The sequence below is a fragment of the Talaromyces stipitatus genome, genomic scaffold (assembly GCF_000003125.1).
Source record: "Talaromyces stipitatus ATCC 10500 scf_1105507295523 genomic scaffold, whole genome shotgun sequence".
In the NCBI taxonomy this organism is placed as follows: domain Eukaryota; kingdom Fungi; phylum Ascomycota; class Eurotiomycetes; order Eurotiales; family Trichocomaceae; genus Talaromyces; species Talaromyces stipitatus.
This window is the reverse complement of record NW_002990113.1, coordinates 1,817,616-1,836,417: the sequence shown is the minus strand read 5'-3', so window position 1 is coordinate 1,836,417 and position 18,802 is coordinate 1,817,616. Positions and strand designations below refer to the sequence as shown.

The 18,802-nt window shown below is 43.1% G+C and overlaps 7 protein-coding genes across 7 annotated transcripts, besides 9 other annotated features; 4 read left to right on the top strand and 3 right to left on the bottom strand.

Annotated features, from left to right (window-relative positions):
* Positions 1-2,159: 2,159 nt before the first annotated feature.
* Positions 2,160-2,642, top strand: TSTA_066120 (uncharacterized protein; the record flags this gene model as incomplete). Its single annotated transcript, XM_002340505.1, has 2 exons — positions 2,160-2,445; positions 2,590-2,642. 2 exons carry the CDS (start codon positions 2,160-2,162, stop codon positions 2,640-2,642), a joined length of 339 nt encoding a protein of 112 aa, XP_002340546.1.
* Positions 2,643-2,678: 36 nt separating this feature from the next.
* On the top strand, positions 2,679-3,776 carry TSTA_066110 (uncharacterized protein; the record flags this gene model as incomplete). Its single annotated transcript, XM_002340504.1, has 4 exons — positions 2,679-2,959; positions 3,053-3,242; positions 3,342-3,446; positions 3,474-3,776. The coding sequence occupies 4 exons, from the start codon at positions 2,679-2,681 to the stop codon at positions 3,774-3,776; spliced, it is 879 nt and encodes a 292-aa protein (XP_002340545.1).
* A 489-nt stretch (positions 3,777-4,265) lies between these two features.
* Positions 4,266-5,744: a mobile genetic element.
* TSTA_066100 (uncharacterized protein) lies at positions 4,479-4,862 on the top strand (the record flags this gene model as incomplete). The annotated part of the gene is made up of 2 exons (XM_002340503.1): positions 4,479-4,535; positions 4,578-4,862. Coding segments are annotated over 2 exons (342 nt in total), but the record flags the coding sequence as incomplete, so codon positions are not given.
* A 2,531-nt stretch (positions 5,745-8,275) lies between the features above and the next one.
* Positions 8,276-11,728: a mobile genetic element.
* A 255-nt stretch (positions 11,729-11,983) lies between these two features.
* Positions 11,984-12,044: a sequence feature (GA-rich).
* Positions 12,045-12,058: 14 nt separating this feature from the next.
* Positions 12,059-12,869, top strand: TSTA_066090 (uncharacterized protein; the record flags this gene model as incomplete). Its single annotated transcript, XM_002340502.1, has 2 exons — positions 12,059-12,068; positions 12,154-12,869. The coding sequence occupies 2 exons, from the start codon at positions 12,059-12,061 to the stop codon at positions 12,867-12,869; spliced, it is 726 nt and encodes a 241-aa protein (XP_002340543.1).
* Positions 12,171-12,641: a mobile genetic element.
* Positions 12,870-12,903: 34 nt separating the features above from the next.
* Positions 12,904-12,942: a microsatellite.
* A 1,052-nt stretch (positions 12,943-13,994) lies between these two features.
* TSTA_066080 (glutathione-S-transferase theta, GST, putative) lies at positions 13,995-15,189 on the bottom strand. Its single transcript, XM_002340501.1, has 4 exons — positions 14,896-15,189; positions 14,769-14,841; positions 14,535-14,709; positions 13,995-14,462 (listed from the first exon to the last, which is right to left on the bottom strand). Exons 1-4 carry the CDS (start codon positions 15,019-15,021, stop codon positions 14,159-14,161), a joined length of 678 nt encoding a protein of 225 aa, XP_002340542.1. The 5' UTR covers positions 15,022-15,189; the 3' UTR covers positions 13,995-14,158.
* A 417-nt stretch (positions 15,190-15,606) lies between these two features.
* TSTA_066070 (uncharacterized protein) lies at positions 15,607-17,088 on the bottom strand (the record flags this gene model as incomplete). Its single annotated transcript, XM_002340500.1, has 2 exons — positions 15,607-16,169; positions 16,251-17,088. 2 exons carry the CDS (start codon positions 17,086-17,088, stop codon positions 15,607-15,609), a joined length of 1,401 nt encoding a protein of 466 aa, XP_002340541.1.
* Positions 15,610-17,043: a mobile genetic element.
* A 573-nt stretch (positions 17,089-17,661) lies between the features above and the next one.
* Positions 17,662-18,698, bottom strand: TSTA_066060 (uncharacterized protein; the record flags this gene model as incomplete). Its single annotated transcript, XM_002340499.1, has 2 exons — positions 18,300-18,698; positions 17,662-17,848 (listed from the first exon to the last, which is right to left on the bottom strand). Exons 1-2 carry the CDS (start codon positions 18,683-18,685, stop codon positions 17,662-17,664), a joined length of 573 nt encoding a protein of 190 aa, XP_002340540.1. The 5' UTR covers positions 18,686-18,698.
* Positions 17,803-18,315: a mobile genetic element.
* Positions 18,281-18,499: a mobile genetic element.
* Positions 18,512-18,640: a mobile genetic element.
* Positions 18,699-18,802: the final 104 nt, after the last annotated feature.

Genomic DNA, 18,802 nt, shown 5'->3' with positions numbered 1-18,802 from the left:
CCTGCAACACCAACACCAACACCATGGCTACCTTCACAGACGATTGCCTCCCTCCCGAATCTATCTACGACTCCCGAGAGGCCTTATTCGAACGTCCATTAATATGTCGGCTGCTGTTAGGGGTTATGCATTTATAGCACGGAGGTCAACTAAAGAGAAGAATGGGCCGAGGTTCTGATAAGTTAGATGGATTTTTTAGAGGATTACATAATCTTAAAGTTTACGTAATCGCGACGGACCCGTCGCTCTAGTGGGAGCCCTAATCAAGGAAAGCTTACAACATTGATACAAGGAAAATTCGAGAATTGAAGTCACAAGATTGAATCTACGTGTCGGAATATCAATCTCATGATTCGGCGCTTCTGCACCCCGGTGCAGAAGCAAGCACGTACGTACGGGAGCGGGATAACGTTATCCCTAGCGCCCGTACGGCAACCTCGTATATAGCTACCATGACACCCCGGGGCCCCCTACTTTCTCTGAGTTAGGCTTTATAATATCGAATATCATATATATACAGCTTCACCCTTGACAGGCTTGTCGGACTAGCCTTGCTACCGTCTATGCTTCGTGATACGGACCGTAGTTAAACCGACACTGATCAGTGAGGCCCACAGATCAAGACCCTATTCTTATTACCCCGATACCCCTATATTGAGCCGTTCAGTCGACCTCAATTCATACCTATCTCCAACGCTCTGAACCACGCGCTGGAAACCCTGACAAGATGCCTCCAACTACGGATTACTCGAAAAGCTTCGATCCGACAGACAAGGACGCAAAAACTATTGAGAAGTGTATAATAGCCCGAATCGAGGACTACACCGACTTATACGATGAAGATCTATAGAATACATTTCGCGAAGACTTCTCAACATGGACCGAAGGAGCTTTTAGAATTACGCCTCTAAAGACTCTTATCAACCTACGTGACACTCTGCGAACAAATGGTGTATACGTAGCGAAAGAACGACAATATGCAGCTACTACACTATCTAAGACAATTGCCGAATCAGAGCAGCATGAATGGACTGAAAGTGAAGTTATATACTATGTATAACGCTGTGGAACGTTCAGCTCATCAAATATCAAGCTCACGTATGGACCTGCGATTCGAAGGCTCCAAGCTACGACCCCTAAGGCACCTTAACAAGCTGTCCACTCTGAACTATAAGCAATGACTATACCATACAGAATGACACTACGATCTCAGCGTAATAAGGAGAGAGATATAACACTGACCCCAATTGCACAATCAGTGCAGCAACAGTACAATCCAATAACCTCTACCACAACTATGTTATATAAGCAGGCCATACTGGCTACGACGCATAGCCGCCAGACCATTCATACAAACTATACCACGCAAGACACCTCGTACTACAGGGCGAATATCAGTCAGCTATGAAAGGCTTATTCAGAAGATCTCCGCTACGGCAATAATAAGGACACATTCGACTATTCATATCAATATTTCTTAGAAATGTGCGGTTATATAGGAATCCACACCCAAGATGCACAAAGAAAGGCGTTTTTCGTGATGCTTAAAGGAGAAGCCCTTTGGTACTACTTTGACAACAAGGACGAATGGGTCCGGCAAGGAATCAACCCTATCTGCTATGAAAAGCTACTTTGAGACTGAGGAGCACCTTCGATTCGTACAGAGTCAATGGGATGCTACGAATCTAGCCAGTACTATGAGTAAGAACCCTGATAAGCCAATTCTAGAATGCCTTGAAATTATACTTCGGGACCTATAAAGACTCTATAGCAAGATTTGTCTAGAGCTATGAAACGATGTCTATTACCATTCAAAGCTTATATTAGCAACCCGTCTCGTCCCTGCGTGCCATGCCGCAACTAGAAAATCTTCACTGAATATCTCCAGCCTTATACAGGACCTACAATCAAGTATAAGCTAATGGGAAGACTCAAAACAAGTAGCAGCGTAACATCCTATGGATTCATACTATATGGATTGCCGCTACTACAGCCGACAGTCACGTTCGCTACATAGAAGACGTTCACCATACGGACGAAGCTACTCATGAGGAAGGAGCAATCTACACTATCCTAGCCGTTTACCACGTCGCTACCAAAGCGAAGCACTGAAAACCTGCCACGTATACTATAAACTAGACTGCTAGTTAACTAACCATATGGAAGAGGAACAACAAGCTGCTAGACGCCCATACGAGGCTGCAATAGACAAATTTATCATGGAATCCGAAGGACAGCCTCCAACGCCAGGGAAACGCTTCGAATTGTACTTGGCTGAGATCGACGAACCGAGCCAGTACGACCTCCCAGACCGTACAAAAAGCGAGCCAACTATGGCAACAGGATACTTCACAGTTGCCACTACAGATCATGCCAAATTCTCACCTTCACTAGCAAGCGAACTCACTAATCATTCTGCAGCTCACTATCTTAGCTGCTTGCTAGGTAACAATCAAGAATGTACAGCCAAGCTCACCCCTAGTGACGAAGATGACACTGACGTACAGATTATACCAAGCTCTCATCATCTTACTATACCTGAATATGCGTTTCTTGCAGAAGATTAATATTTATTAAACATGTTTATAGGGCTACTTATTGATACTGGCGCTGTAGCATTCTCAACGGCTGGATACGCTTAATATCTCGCATTTCGGAAAGTTGCTAAGAATTGTACGATGGACACGTCAACTGCCGGATCTATAACTATACGATTTGGCGCTGGTAACGCGCTACAATCTCTAGGTTCGATTGATATAGAGACCCCGGTTGGCAATGTACGATTCTATATTATTGAGGCCATGACACCATTTCTATTCTCTATCAAAGATCTCGACCGCCTCAAGGTTTACTACGATAATACGAAGGATCTCCTTATCTGCAGCGAACCGTACCTGACCGTGCCAATTGTACGCCGATTTGGCCATCCTTTCCTTATTTGGGACTATTCACTAGCAATGTATATCTCATAATCCTTTAACGATAAGCAATGCTTCCTTACAGATACGGAACTATGTCGATTACACCGCCGCTTTGGACATCCTTCTGTCAGACAACTACATAAAACCCTACAACGCGTAGGCTATGATACACACCCTAAAGTAATAGAAGAGATCAACAAATTCTGTCACCATTGCCAAACCCATAGTAGATTACTAGGCCGTTTCCACTTCACCCTACAGGACAACATTGAATTCAATCATTCAATCATTGTGGACATTATGTATATTAATGGCAAGCCCGTACTCCATATTGTGGATGAAGCAACGCATTTTAATGCTGCATGTTGGCTTATAAGTATATCTGCAAAAGCAACATGGGACACACTATAAATGTTATAGATTGATACATACCTCAGACCCCTGGATTTCATTGTTACCGACGCAGGAAAGAACTTCATAAGCAAAGAATTCACACAACTCGCCTCATCTGTTAGTATAATGATGGTCAGCATTCCTGTTGAAGCACATTAGTTAATTAGTGCTGTTGAATGTTATTATGCCATACTACATCGCTCGTACGAGATTATTTCGGAAGAAGTGCCAGAGCTAGCACCCGAATTAGCACTTCAAATGGCTGTCAAAGCTGTCAACGATACCGCAGGCCCAGATGGTTACATGCCCACACTTCTTGTATTTAGAGTGTACCCCCGGATGACGGAATACAGTCCTCCTGCACCTATGGTTGCTCAACGCGCTGCCGCAGTCAAGAAAGCAATGACTGAAGTACGAAGGCTTCACACTGTACGCCAGATTAATAACGCGCTTAACACCTAAAATAGACCATCGTCTACACTTATACACCGTCTTCCCCTCAATTTGGATGTGCTTATATGGCGCGAAGGAGGAACTGGATACCCTGGCAAATGGAAAGGACCATACAAACTTATATTAATTGATGGAGAAACATGCACAATTAATCTCCTAAATGGCCCTACAAAGTTCAGATTAACTGTTGTCAAACCATATCATAAAGATAATAATCCGAAGCAAGAAAACACTAATAATAATGATAAGGCTGAACTATATAGTGCACCTACAGCACCATTAATAGAACCGTCGAACGTACTCCCACCTCCTCTAAAAGTTGCGATCCTACTATACGAACCAAATTACACCGAACCTCAATCACAACGCCCACAACGCGAACGCCGCTTACCACCTCAATATAAGGATAATCTTACGTACTTATAAGAGCTAGATGCCCCAGATCTACACGCCATCGCGGAGATATTCACACAACTTCTTGCTCCAGGCACGTACGACGAATCTCGCAAAAAGGAAGTTAACAGACTACTAGAAAGAGGTGTATTTGCAGCAGTCAATTGAGAAGACATCCCGCCAAAGGCCCACATCTATGGCTTTAGATTTATTAACGAGATCAAGAATAAAGGCACTAACAAAGCCTTTGAGAAATCACGACTCATCGTCTAAGCGTACAACGACAAGGACAAAGAATTCATACTTACGCAGTCACCTATGATTCAGCACTCTAGTCAACGTTTGATTCTCTGTATCGGAGCAAGCAAGGACAACGTACAATTTTAAATCTGAGATGTCATGCAGGCTTATATTTAGTCAACAACGCACCTCAATCGTGATTTCTATATTCGAATCCCCTCCGATTTGCAACGCTTTTTCCCTAGATGCGAATTCTTGAAGGTTGAACAACCGTTATACAGAATCCCCAAAGCAGGCAATCACTGGTTCCGTATGTATTATGAACACTACATGAAGCAGCTAGCCATGGAGACCTCAACCTATAATCCGTGCCTCCTTCACTGCCGCGATCTGAAGCAAGGATTCAGCATTATTGGAATGCAAACAGATGATACGCTCATTGTCGCTGACGAAGCCTTTGCTGTATGAGAGGAAGAGCAAATCAAACGTGCAAATATCCTTTACAAGCCACGTGAACAGCTTATAACCAGCAAACCGCTACAATTCAATGGTGCGGTAATTATAGAAGATGCCCAGGGTGTTACTCTTATCCAAGAACGCACCTGCAAGAATATCCGACTCGTACAAGATCACCCTTCAGATATAGTCAACTCCTGTGGTAAGATTTGTAAGAATGCATCTCCATATAAGTAGTACGTTGCTCAATGAGCTCTTGGTGCATATATTGCTTCTGTATCCCAACCTGAAGCTTCGTTTGATCTCTCTTTTGCAGCACAAGCCACACAACTGGATGAAGAGGATATAAAAGCGCTCAACAAACGACTCAAATGGCAGGCTGACAACCCCAACCGCGGACTATGATTTGTCAAGATTGATCTACGGACCGCACAATTGTACGCATTCGTTGATACTTCGTTCACCAACAATAAGGACTCGTCTTCACAAATTGGCTATATTATCGTACTCGCTGACATCTAAAATAACACGAATATCCTCCACTGGTCCTCTACAAAGTGTAAGAGGATTACCTGAAGCGTACTTGCTTCGGAGATGTACGGTATGGCTAATAGATTTGATGCGGCTACAGCAATCAAATCAACTCTCACCCAACTGCTGCATCTTTTAGAGCCGCTCCCACTAGTCCTTTGCACTGATTTGAAGAGCCTTTACGAATGCCTTGTCAAGCTGGGTACGACATGTGAAAAACGCCTTATGATTGATCTCATGTGCCTCCGTCAATCGTACAAACGTCAAGAGATCACGGAAGTGAGATGGATCAACAGTAACAGCAATCCTGCGGACGCCATGACAAAGAGCAAGCCCTACCGCGCTCTATAAGAACTTATTGATATGAACAAGCTACATATCGATGTTGACGGATGGGTAGAAAGGCCATTAACAAAGCGCAACTCTGAGTCAAAGAATGTATGATTTGCAACACCTGTTACTACACCAGCTCCATAGATTGTCATTCCTTACCCCAGTCCGCATCCATTACTTTTGCTTTATTCTTTTGATTTTTCCTTTACCACATCAGATTGTATGTCATTCATTGATATTCCTTCTTTTCCATTCCTTTAGAGAGTTGCCAGTGTCGGAATATCAATCTCATGATTCAGCGCTTCTGCACCCCGGTGCAGAAGCAAGCACGTACGTACGGGAGCGGGATAACGTTATCCCTAGCGCCCGTACGGCAACCTCGTATATAGCTACCATGACACCCCGGGGCCCCCTACTTTCTCTGAGTTAGGCTTTATAATATCGAATATCATATATATACAGCTTCACCCTTGACAGGCTTGTCGGACTAGCCTTGCTACCGTCTATGCTTCGTGATACGGACCGTAGTTAAACCGACACTACGAATCAACTTTACAGCTCTGTGTCGAGAATCTTCTATTTGAGATTGCGTGGATGGGATTCTCAAGCATAAATAGTGTCCAACAATCCCCTCAATATGTAGATAGAAGAGTGCGCAGAATAAGGTCAATATCAATATTTCCACTATAAAGATATCTTTGAGTATTAAGCTTAACTGAGTTTGTGCTAGTGCACAGCAAGTTCCGATATATAAGCTGTTTCTGGCCAATATGCTTCACGCCAAACATGATAGACAACGATTTTCGAGTTGGTAGGCGACTTCCTTATAATTATTCATACCAAACAGTCGGAGGCTCAAAATCCTCAACCCTCTCTACCACCTAGCTCCCAGGAGTGCAGCCTTTGACGCGTCTCAACGCGCCCGGCAACACCATGGCGCGTAAAGGCCCTGGTACAGACGGCCCTCTACAGACAGCCCTTCTAGAATCCACGTCTGCAGCCACAACAAGAGCTTCTGAAGGACAGAAGATCTTCAGCCCCATAGCTATATTCCTTGATAAACACCGCAGCTAAACCACCAGCCTTGCTCCTCACCTACTGAGAGCTCTCACCACTCTAAGCGATGACCTCGCCTTAATAGCTTAACAACATTTTAACACTTATATTAGCGGTATCTCAACGACCTCTATTCTACCTGCCCTGTCTCCTTCCCCTTCCTCTTCTCTCACCCTAAATCCCTTACCCCCTTTACCCCCTCCCTCACGTCCCCCCTCAGGTCTTAACCAGTCAACTTATACAACTATTACCCAATATGCCCCAGTCAAATTAACTCCTACCACTCACCCTAAAGCCTCCATCAAAAAGCCTATGCCTTTGGTAAAACAACCCCTTCCTAATATCTGGCTCTTTATATGCCTCCCAGCTAACCATGCAGCTAGAAAAATAGAAGCCTACGCTATCTATTCTAGCCTATAATCTCAACTAAACTTAAATAGTGCAGCACTAAAAGAAGTCCAAGCTACAAAGACTGGCTTTGCACTATGTCTCTTATCTCCAGAAGCCCTCCTAGCCTTTAAGGCCCAAAAAGAGACTATCTCTGCATTCTTTGTTAACTACCAGATAGAATGCAGCTCCCGATGGGTCTTGTACTAAGTCACCAATGTGCCAAGGAAAATTGGCTAAATCTTAGATAGTCAATACTTTCTAATTCCTGTCAATCCTATACTACTATCCTTAGAAATTAGCGAAACTACAGGGCTCAAGCCTATATCTATTAGTAAGACTACTATAAGCGCTGCTAATTCTAATACTCTCTCCTCAAGCTAGTTTATTAACTTCCTAGAAGACACAAAATTACCACTGCCTATCCAGCTATATCTTTTTGGCACTATTACCAATGCTTATCACCTCTCTAAGAAAATAACAGTTATTTAATACATATAATGCTAGAAATGGCATAATGCACGATCCTGTGCACGCCCTTCTTAATGCTAACTATACGGCTTCTCAGAGTATACTAAAGAAGGCCATGTCAACTGCTGTATAGCCCTAGAGCCTTATCAATGCTCTCCTAGATGCATATACTGCCATGGACTACATCTAGCTGATTTCACAGAATGCCTTCTGTGCCTTAAAAGCAATACTAAATATACTAAAGCTCAATAAACAGAGATCTATAAATCCTACACTATAAACCTCACAAAAGCTCAAACTGAAGGAGGATATAGCTCTCAGCTCTCTATAGGCATATAAGAAACATCTATAGCATTAGATGAGATGCCATTACAGCCTTCAATCCACAAGATTATCTCTCCTTTCTATTTAGTAACCTCTCCACCTTGCGCCCCAACTAAAGATTCTCCTATTATAGCTTGTGCAGTCTATTTTATAATCCCTTAACTATAAAACCAGTTCACCTCTCTTCTTGAATAGGAGCTATAATCTATCACTATCCAACTTAAAAAGTGCCTCTCAAAATACTACAGTTAAATGTAGGGCACGCGCTAGACACACATGAAATAGCCCTCACATTAGCATACACTAGCAACATCAATGTTATTCTAATCTAAGAACTATATATATTCAAAGACCTCAGCCAACAGATCACTAAAAAACATCCATCATATGAATACTTCTTCCCAACTAATAGCTAGGCAATAAGTGGCCGACCACAAGTCCTCACCTATATCTGAAAGAAGAAAGGCATCCAGACCTCCTAGCTACACCCCTTTACAACTGACACTAAAGAAGCCTCGGATCTCCTATTCCTTTAGATTTTTTCGCCCATAGGAAAGTCCGCTCTAATAGTTAACATCTATAATGCCCCAGTAGGCTGCAGCAGAGCAGGTGAAGCTGCAAAAGCTCTTATAACCCTACTAGAGGTATATTTCCCTCAAACAACAATACTTATAGGCAATCTCAACCTGCTACACAATAGATGGCAACTCTCACTATAACGCAGTCCTACAACTTTTGCAGAGCCATTTATCAACTAGCTGGATCTCCAGAGTCTAGTACTTATTTCCAACATAGACTGTCCCATATATGAAAGGAGTAACATGTTAGATCTCAGTTTCACCTCAAGCCCTCTGGCACTCATAGGAGCCAAAGCTAGCATAGCGAGCCACTTAGATGCTACCTCTGATTATCAACCACTAATTACCACTGTTCCATGGGATCAGAAATACAAGAAAACAGCTCAGAAACTAAGATTTAACATACTAGACTATACCTCCTTCCTCTCGCTCCTCGCCTCTAATCTCGCTGGCACTGAGAGTTCAGCCATAATAGAAGAAGATCTTAATGCCCTTACTAAAAAACTAACATCTACAATTCAAGGAGCATATAGAGGCTCTGCTAAGAGGACCATAACATAAAGTATAGAATAACCATAGTGGAACAAAGACTGCAAGAAAGCTTTACACAATTACTGCTTAGGCCTCTGCTCAAAGACAGACTTCTATAGGATAACTAGATGGTCTTAACAACAATTCTGGTGAGAGAAGCTCTCTATAGTAACACAAATAAAGGATGTTTTTGACATAAGTAAATAGCATAAGTCTATAGGCATCTTCTAAAGCCCTCCACTAAAAGATCTGCTAAGGCCTAACAGCCTCCCAGCAGTTACTATACACAAGAAACAAGACGTACTAGTCCGCAATCTTCTCCAGAACTCGGTAGAGGCAGGAGATATACCTCTAGACTCCCCAGCAGTGTCTTCTACTAGTCTCTACTTCCCAGATATATTGATGCTACAAGTGGAGGAGTCAGTACTTCAGGCAGGAAACACAGCCCCTGGCGCAGATGAAATCCCAACCTGCATACTCAAAGTAGCCTGGCCTCTAATCAAAGATAAGGTACTAATGCTATATTAAGGGTGCCTAAAGATTGATTATCATCCTAAATACTTTTAACATACAATCTTAGCAATCATCTAGAAACCAAAAAAGACTGATTGGTCTTCACCTAGATTATACAGACTAATTACTCTCCTATCAGTACTTAGCAAAGGACTGGAGCGCTTGGTGGTACAGAATATAGCATGGATCTCTATATACTATAAAGTATTAGTAAGGCAACAATTTGGAGCTCTCCCACTAAGATCTGCAACTGACCTAACCACATGCCTAACACATGATGTTAAACAAGCACTAAATCAAGGCATGACTACCTCACTCCTTACCCTAGATGTCAAAGGCGCCTTTGATTCCATGCTTCCCGGCAGACTGATCCACAGACGCGAGCAGGGCTGGCCTACCAATCTCATTCTCTGGATTGCCTCCTTCACTACTGGAAGATCAGTTCAGATCCGACTCGATGGAGAGATCGGCCCCTCAACAGACATTGCCTGCGGTCTTCCACAAGGATCCCCAGTATCTGGCATTCTTTTCATGCTCTACATAGCGCCTCTATTCTGTCTAGGAAACCTAAGAAACAGATTTAGTTACGCGGACAACACAACTAACCTAGCAATCTCAACTTCTCTTACTACTAATTGTGAAGCCTTATCAGACTCACTTTAAAAAGCTCTTAATTAGAGTGCTGCAGAGAGCATTACATTTGCACTAGATAAATATAAGCTTCTTCACTTCTCCCAACATAAAGCAGACCAGGACCCAACCTACACACCTTCAGTGAAAGCTAGATCTATTACAATATTAAAAAACACTAAATAGCTATATCTATAATAGCTAGGAATCCTCTTTGATAAAAAGCTAACATTCAAATAGCACATTAAAGAAACAGCATCTAAAGCCCTCACTGTAGCCAACGCTCTTTGCTCTCTAGGGAATACTATTTAAGGAGTTAAACCTGATTTACTATAGCAGACTGTATCAGCCTGTGTACTCCATGAAGCATACTATGGCGCAGAAACCTGATAGCTAGGACATACTCGCTCTAGACCTTTCCAGATTTCAAACTAAGTTAGAGAACATCTTGAGAAACTAACTAAAGTAATACTAACAGGCACAAGAGCAGTCCTTCCAGTCTTCCGCATAACCCCAAAGCCAGTCCTTTATTGAGAGTCTGGATTCTCTCCACCAGAAATTGAACTAGATTGAATAGCCCTCCTTGCAACTGTCCGCCTATAGCGTCTTAACCCTTATCACCTACTTCAAAGACACGCAGAACAGATCGCTAGTAATGGCTAATAAACCAGCTGATTTGCCTACTATACACTGGCCCTCCCAAACTCTAAATAGATAAACCCTCTCCAATATACTCCCTAGCACCCTCGCGAGCCTTATAGAAATACTCAAGCTCAAATAGGAGCTCCCATGGGATGCACTAAGGAATAGGCAGCGGCTAATTTCATAGCTTTTCAATGTATCATTCCTAGCTCAGATATTGTAATCTTTTCAGATAGATCTAGGCTAGCAGATAGACGTGCAGGGGGTAGCTATATTGAACTTTAAGCACACCATCAGTTCCTCCACTCCTCACTCTTATATGGATATGAGAAAGAGGTCTTTAACACAGAAGCAGAAGCAGCTCTAGCTGGCGCTCAAGCAGCAATAGTGTACCTAACAGCTCAATTTGCTATTAACCTATAAATCTGCCTTAATAACCTAGAAGTTACCATACATCTTCTATCTCCCTCTACAGGATCTTCCTAAGAAATCTTTAAATCCTTCCACACCCTTACAGCTGCCTGGCCACTTCGCAAAAGGCTTCCTCACATTAAAAGTAGATCTATCTAAATCTGATGGGTCCCTGGACACGCTAAAATCCCTAAGAATGAAGCGGCTGATCTCGCTGCCAAAGAGGGAGCTGCCTTAATCCCTCCTGCTCCTCACAAATTCTCATACACCTTGCTAAAGAGATACACCAAGACTCAATCCCTATCCGCTGCTCAGTCACAATAGAAGAAGATGGCACCATAGAGCTATCAAGATCTAGAAATAACCACTTCCTCTAAGCGCCCTGGGGAGCTTCAACTTAACTGACTTGACCTTGGCCATATTATTGCAGCCCGTATTGGTCATGGAGACTTTATAGACTACTATGAATGCTTCAACTATGATGATGCTTATCTTCTTTGCTAATGCAGAGCATGAAAAGCATCTCTGCACTTCTTCTTCTATCATATAGCTAAGAGACGAGCCCCTTGGCCTTCTAGGCCCCCTTCTGAGGTCATCTCTTTTCTCTTAGACACTACTAAAGAAGCATAAAAGCTAGCTACATGGCTAGCAGAGACCCACTTCTTTGAGGATATCTGCCCTTGCTAACCTCTCCTTAGCACCTAGCTAAGACAGCCCTACTCTTCCTTTATATTTCTCTTCTTCTTCTTTCTTTCTCTTCTCTTCTTTCTTTCCCTTGTTCATCATCCAATGATCATGGCTCATTGTGTATGCCACTTATCTTCCTTATCATCACGTGACTCCTGTCTTCTGATTGCACAGTACACTTTACTGTTCATGACTGGTAACAGCTCAATTTGCTACTAACTTATGGATCTGCCTTGATAACTTAGAAGTTGCCACGCGCCTTCTATCTCCCTCTACCGGATCTTCTCAAGAAGCCTTTGAATCCTTCCGCACCCTTGCAGCTGGCTGGCCACTACGTGAAAGGCTTCCACACACCAAAAGTGGATCAGTCCAAATCCGATGGGTCCCTGGACACACTAAAATCCCTGAGAATGAAGCAGCAGATTCTGCTGCTAAAGAGGGAGCTGCCTCTACCCCCCCCTCTCCATGCAAGTCCTCATATGCCTCGCTAAAGAGACACGCCAAGACTCAATCTCTCTCTGCTGCCCAGACACGGTGGCAGACCATAGCACCACAAACTTACCAAGATCTAGAAATAACTACATCTCCTAAGCGCCCTGGAGAGCTTCAACTTAACCGACTTAACCTTGGCCATATCATTGCAGCCCGTACTGGACATGGAGATTTCGCAGACTACCATGAACGTTTTAATCATGATGATGCTCATCTCCTCTGTCGATGTGGAGCACGAAAAGCACCTCTACATTTCTTCTTCTGCTATATAGCTAAGAGACGAGCCCCTCGTCCTCCTGGACCTCCTTCTGAGGTCATATCCTTCCTTCTAGGCACTGCGAAAGAAGCACAAAAACTAGCTACATGGCTAGCAGAGACCCGTTTTTTTGAGGATATCTGTCCTCGCCAACCTCTCCTTAGCACCTAGCTAAGTCAGCCCTACTTTTCCCTTATATCTCTCTTTTCCCTCTTTCTTTCTCTCTTTCTTCCCTTCTTTCTTTTAAACTCTCACTGCTTGATTACTATTATGGTAGAGTTATGGGTCATGGAGCGTAGGTGGACCATTGCAGCTGGCAAATATCTAAAACCCACTCGGAAGTGGACCTCCCTGTAAGACCACAGCAGCTATGGAAATGCGCCAAAGAGTCCCTTATTTGTATATAAATCTGATAGGACCTGAAGCCCGAGGTTTACCCCTCGGCGGCCTATGTCCCAGTAGGGATTGGTGGAAAGCGTGCGAGTCACGATCCACGGCCGTTAAATACACACACACACACACACATTCATGACTGGTACTGGTTTCTTCTTGTAATTTGAAACCTTTCCTTTTCCGTAATAGTACCTTTTAGCGTCATGCAGTTTAGCTTCGTAACAACATACGTTTACTTCATCTCCTCTAGTATACTATACAGCGAGTTCTCCTAAGCATTGCTTCTACAAGTGTTCTGTAGCCGATATCCACATTCGAACTATCGTTCAACCCGGTCATTACACTATATTTCTTATATTCAAAACCAGGGATTCCTAATTTATTAGATTATTTGAAAAAATCAAAAATTGTTACGAGAAAATGGATTTTACTTGTTACGGGCTAGTCCCGCCTAATGCTCACTATAAGGGCATACTCGAATAGAAATCACAACATGAGGAAAAGAAAGAGAGAAAAGTAACAAGTTCCGGGGGCGTATACAGGTTTATATGGATAAGGGGAAATAGGGGCTTCGGCAGGTGTTGCCTGGCAACGGGGTTGCTTCTGCCCCCCGGGGGGCAGAAGCTAGCGCGTAGACGTAGGCACAGAGCGTAGGTGTAGGCACCGTGCAGGTGCCGGATCAATGAGGCGATTGTTGAAGCGATCATAATACTGCCGGGCGGTGAGAGCCTAATGAGGCGATCAATGAAGCGATCGTGAGGGCTTCGCCCGAACACCCTTCATGAGGTCAGCTCATAACATTACTAGAGAGTATATTTATATGACGTTAAATGAAAAATGAGTAGTTTTAGAAGTTTTATAGAATTTCATAAGTTTTGAAGAAATAAATAAATGCTTGTCTCATTCTATAGACATTTGCTCCTTAGGACTAGACAGGACTCGTTGCAAGTCCCATGAGAATTGGTGAGGCCTATTCTAGTGATAGGATTGTCAGGAATGCAAGCATGGACCAATGCGTTTCATTTGCAGAGTACGATGAGCGTACTGACAAGAGACGATGACTATATTTATTTGTTACCAGCCATAGCAGCTGCTGCTGCGGCAGCGGACGCAGACACTTTCTCCCACGAAGGTCGGGTTGAAACACGTTGCCACCATGCCTTCCAGTTTGGACGCAATTCAATCAAGGAGCCTGCTCCGGCACGGAAAAGTAAGGCCACCGCCGGCATGTAGAAGATGTCAATCAAGGAAAATTCTTTGCCTCCCAAATATTCCTGGGTTCCAAGGACCTTATCAAATGTATCCAACTTCTCCTCAAAACGCTTAGTGGCATCATCCAAGATGGCGTCAACAGTAGGAAGACCCTTGTATCTATATGATATAAGAAAATCAGTAACAGAAGAGATGCAGTCAGGCTGTTCAGACGCATGGTGTGAGACTTACGGATTCCACATCTTCTGTGTCAGGATTTGTTCACAATAGTAGTGGAAGTTGCTTGATTCGACGGCTGCCCACTGCTCAAAAAGAGCCCATCCTGCCCAATCTCCAGCACTGGGCACAAGAGAGGTACCTTTGTCTTTGTACTTAATTGCGAGATATCGAGAGATTGCTCGGGATTCTGAGGGCCACGTCATTAACCAGTGATAACGAGATGTAAGCGGTAAGAAAGGAGCTTACCGAAGAGCCGGAACTCTCCTTCTTCGAGCAATGGAATCACACCAAACGGATGCTTCTCAGTGTAGTTTGGCATCTGACAGCGACAGGTCAGTCGCGACAAGTCATGTCGTGAAAAGCGTTATCTCACCTTGTGCTCCCCTTTCATAAGATTAACTGGGAGCAGCTCGAAGTCCTCAACGCCTTTTTCGGCAAGAACAAGAAGCACACGCTGAGTGCATCCTGATAAAGGACTACCATAAAGTTTAAACGCCATGGCAGTTGTAATAATTTATTTCGAATCTTTGAAGAGAAGCTTGCGATGAATAAAGGTAGAGTACAAGTTGTTCTTGACTTAACTGGTGAAGCAAATTTATTATTGCAGCAGCAGAGATTGAACGGAATATCTAATCTTGATATAGACAGGATAACATGCTGCATAGGTGGTTCGACGTAAAGTTTCAGAATCTGTAAGAGCCAGTAGCGGTGGGAAGGCGGCCGCTTCTTAGTCAGTATCTATAAAGGTAATTAGTCATTCTGTGCAGCAAAATAACGTAATCAGTAAGCGAACCGGCCATGTAAGCGAACCGGCCACCTCTCCGGAAAATAACTCTCTATATTGATTTCAAATCCCAATTTCTCAATCACGTACAAATTATATACAAAAATCTAACTACTAGTACGACTAGGACATTGATTTATTCTATGCCCCATAACGTTACAACCACTGCAGCGAAATTGGCGGCGTACGACTGCTTGAGAAGCTGGGAGCTCCGGCTCAGCCAGAGTAGTAGTAACAGCATGAGATGCCTCAACCTGACCTTGTACGAGCGCCTGAGCTTCCTCTCTAGTAATCCCTTGCTCAATAGAATATCTGTTTATTAGATCTTTTGCGCTTTTGCTTCTCTTTTTCATGCGCAGCTCGTAAATCACGGTTTTCTTTCCGTACGAGTAAAGCATCATTCGCTAGTATTTCGTAGGCTTTTGATAACCGTATAACTGCCTGATTGATTTCTTCATTCTGATTCAGGCTTCCTGTACGCTTATTTATACGCTTATTGATTGTAGTTGACTGGCGTACAAATTGGCGTATATTTTGAGGTGTTTGTAAGCAGGATGATGCTGTATTGCTTGATCGACTTGGAGGGGGGGTTGGAGTCTTCAATTGAATATTGAGATGTTGAAGAACTCGATCTGGATTGAAAGGCACTAATCCGGTGGCTGCGAAGCTATTCCGAATAGTTTGAGCTTTATATGCCACTGTACGAGCCTGTGGAAATGCTGTTAAGAAGTCGATTTTGTCAATATGATTAAAACCAAGCCTCATTCGTTGTTCAACAAGCTGCCCATAATATCGCTTTAGAACTGCAAAACAGCCAACATCAAGAGGCTGTAAGAGATGTGAAGAATGAGGAGGCATACAGACTGGAATAATCTTATGATCCGTACATGTACGGTCAAATTCTGCAGTCAAATGGCTTCTATGGCCATCAAGAATCAACATACTATATGTTCCCAATGTACGACCACTAGTAAGAGGAATAAAATGGGTTTTAAGCCATTCTAATCCTATCTGATCTGTAGTCCAGCCATTATCGCGAATATTGATTCTCCAATCATCCGGAAGCTCATCAAACCAGCCTAATCGTACGTTTTTCTTTGCTTTGAAAATCACGTACGAAGGCAGAGCCCATCCGGTTGAATTTGTTGCCTCAATTGCAGTCACCCATTCTCGATTTCCAGGCTGTAGAAGCTTTGGCTGAGCATATCGATCGCTTCCAGTAATAACCTTTGCAGTTGCGCAGAGTCCCATAGCAAAGCCCGTCTCATCAAAATTATAGATATCTTCTGGTAAGATGCCGTACTCAGATATTATATCTCTTACGCGGTCAAAATGGCCTTGTATAATCTTTGGATCTTCACATTTGGCACGTTCGTAGTTGTATTTTCGTGAGAATTTGGATTCAATCTCTGGGCGACGTTGAACAAGATTATATACCCATTTATCTCCAACCCGTTGATCTCCATGTTGTGAGAGAAGATAATTAGCCATATTTCGTACGAGAAAGTGCCGGGGCTGTAATCCACGTTTAGTTAAATCAAGCACCCATTTGACAAGCAAATCCTCCTCAGATTGACTCAATTTATGGTTGTTGGCGCGTGTTATTTGTCGATACGGCACTCCTTTCATTCGATCTTGAAGAGTTGTACGAGCAACCATATAGATTCTTGCAGCTTCACGAATACTGCGAATTCTTCCATTTTTTAAATCGGAAATAGCTAATTCGACCTTTCCCTCATCCTGAGTGGATTTTAGGGGGTCTTTTTTGCGAATTGGTGGCATTTTGACGCGTTGTAATATGGTAAATCAATATAGAGAGTTATTTTCTGGAGAGGTGGCCGGTTCGCTTACCGATTACGTTAGGTAACTAACGTAATCCACAAGCGAGCCGCCACCCCAAGCGAGCCGCCACTTTTTCCCGAACCCGTACGCGATATTGATTTCAAATGTCAATTTTCCAATTCCCATACATTTCTCATACAAAAAATTAACTACTAGTACGACTTAGGACATTGGTTTATTCTATGCCCCATAACGTTACAACCGCTGCAGCGAAATTGGCGGCGTACGAGTGGTTGAGAAGCTGGGAGCTCCGGCTCAACCGGAGTAGTAATAACAGCCTGAGATGCCTCAACCTGACCTTGTACGAGCGCTTGAGCTTCTTCTCTAGTAATCCCTTGCTCGATAGATATCTGTTTATTAGACCTTTTACGCTTTTGCTTCTCTTTCTCATTCGCAGCTCGTAAATCGTTAAGTTCTTTCCGTGAGAGTAAATAGTCATTTCTGGCCGTTTCATAAGCTTTTGACATCCGTAAAAGAACCTGATCAAAGACTTGATTTGGGCTTCCCGTACGCTCATTTATACGCTTCGTTATTGTAGTTGACTGGCGTATAAATTGACGTGTATTTTGAGGTGTTTGTAAGCAGGATGATTGTGAATTGCTTGATCAACTTGGAAGGGGGGGTTGGCGTCTTTAATTGAATATTAAGCTGTTGGATAACTCGATCCGGATTGAAAGGCACCAATCCGGTGGCTGCGAAGCTATTCCGAATAGTTTGAGCTTTATATGCCACCGTACGAGCCTGTGGAAATGCCGTTAAAAAGTCGATTTTATCGATATGGTTAAAACCATGTCTCATCCGCTGTTCAACGTGCTGCCCATATTGTCGTTTTAAAACTGCAAAACAGCCAACATCAAGAGGCTGTAAAAGATGGGAAGAATGAGGTGGCATGCAAATTGGAATAATATCATTCTCAGTGCATGTACGGTCAAATTCTGGTGTTAAATGACTTCCATGGCCATCAAGAATTAACATTCGATATTTTCCCATTGAACGACCATTAATATAGGGAATGAAATGGGTTTTAAGCCATTCTAGCCCTATTTGATCTGTAGTCCAACCATTATCACTAATATTGATTCTCCAATCACCAGGAAGCTCATCAAACCAGCCTAATCGTACGTTTTTTTTTTGCTTTGAAAATAACGTACGAAGGCAGAGCCCAACCGGTTGAATTTGTTGCTTCAATTGCAGTCACCCATTCTCGATTTCCAGGCTGTAAAAGCTTCGGCCGAGCATATCGATCGCTTCCGGTAATAACTTTTGCAGTTGCGCAGAGTCCCATGGCAAAGCCGGTCTCATCAAAATTGTATATATCTTCCGGTAAGATCCCATATTCGGATATAGCAGCTTGTACAAGCATTCTTTGTTCAATGCCATGTAGTCGATTCCGGAGAGTGGTACGGGGGATATTGTAAATTCTAGCAGCTTGTGCAATTTTTGGAATTTTGCCATTCTGAAAATCGGAAATAGCCAATAAGATTCGGCCTTCTTGCTCAATCAAATCTTTTGAATCTTTTTTGCGAATTGGTGGCATATTGACGTGTTGAATCATTTGAAATCAATATCGCGTACGGGTTCGGGAAAAAGTGGCGGCTCGCTTGGGGTGGCGGCTCGCTTGTGGATTACGTTATTGAGTGTGTATGTATGACAA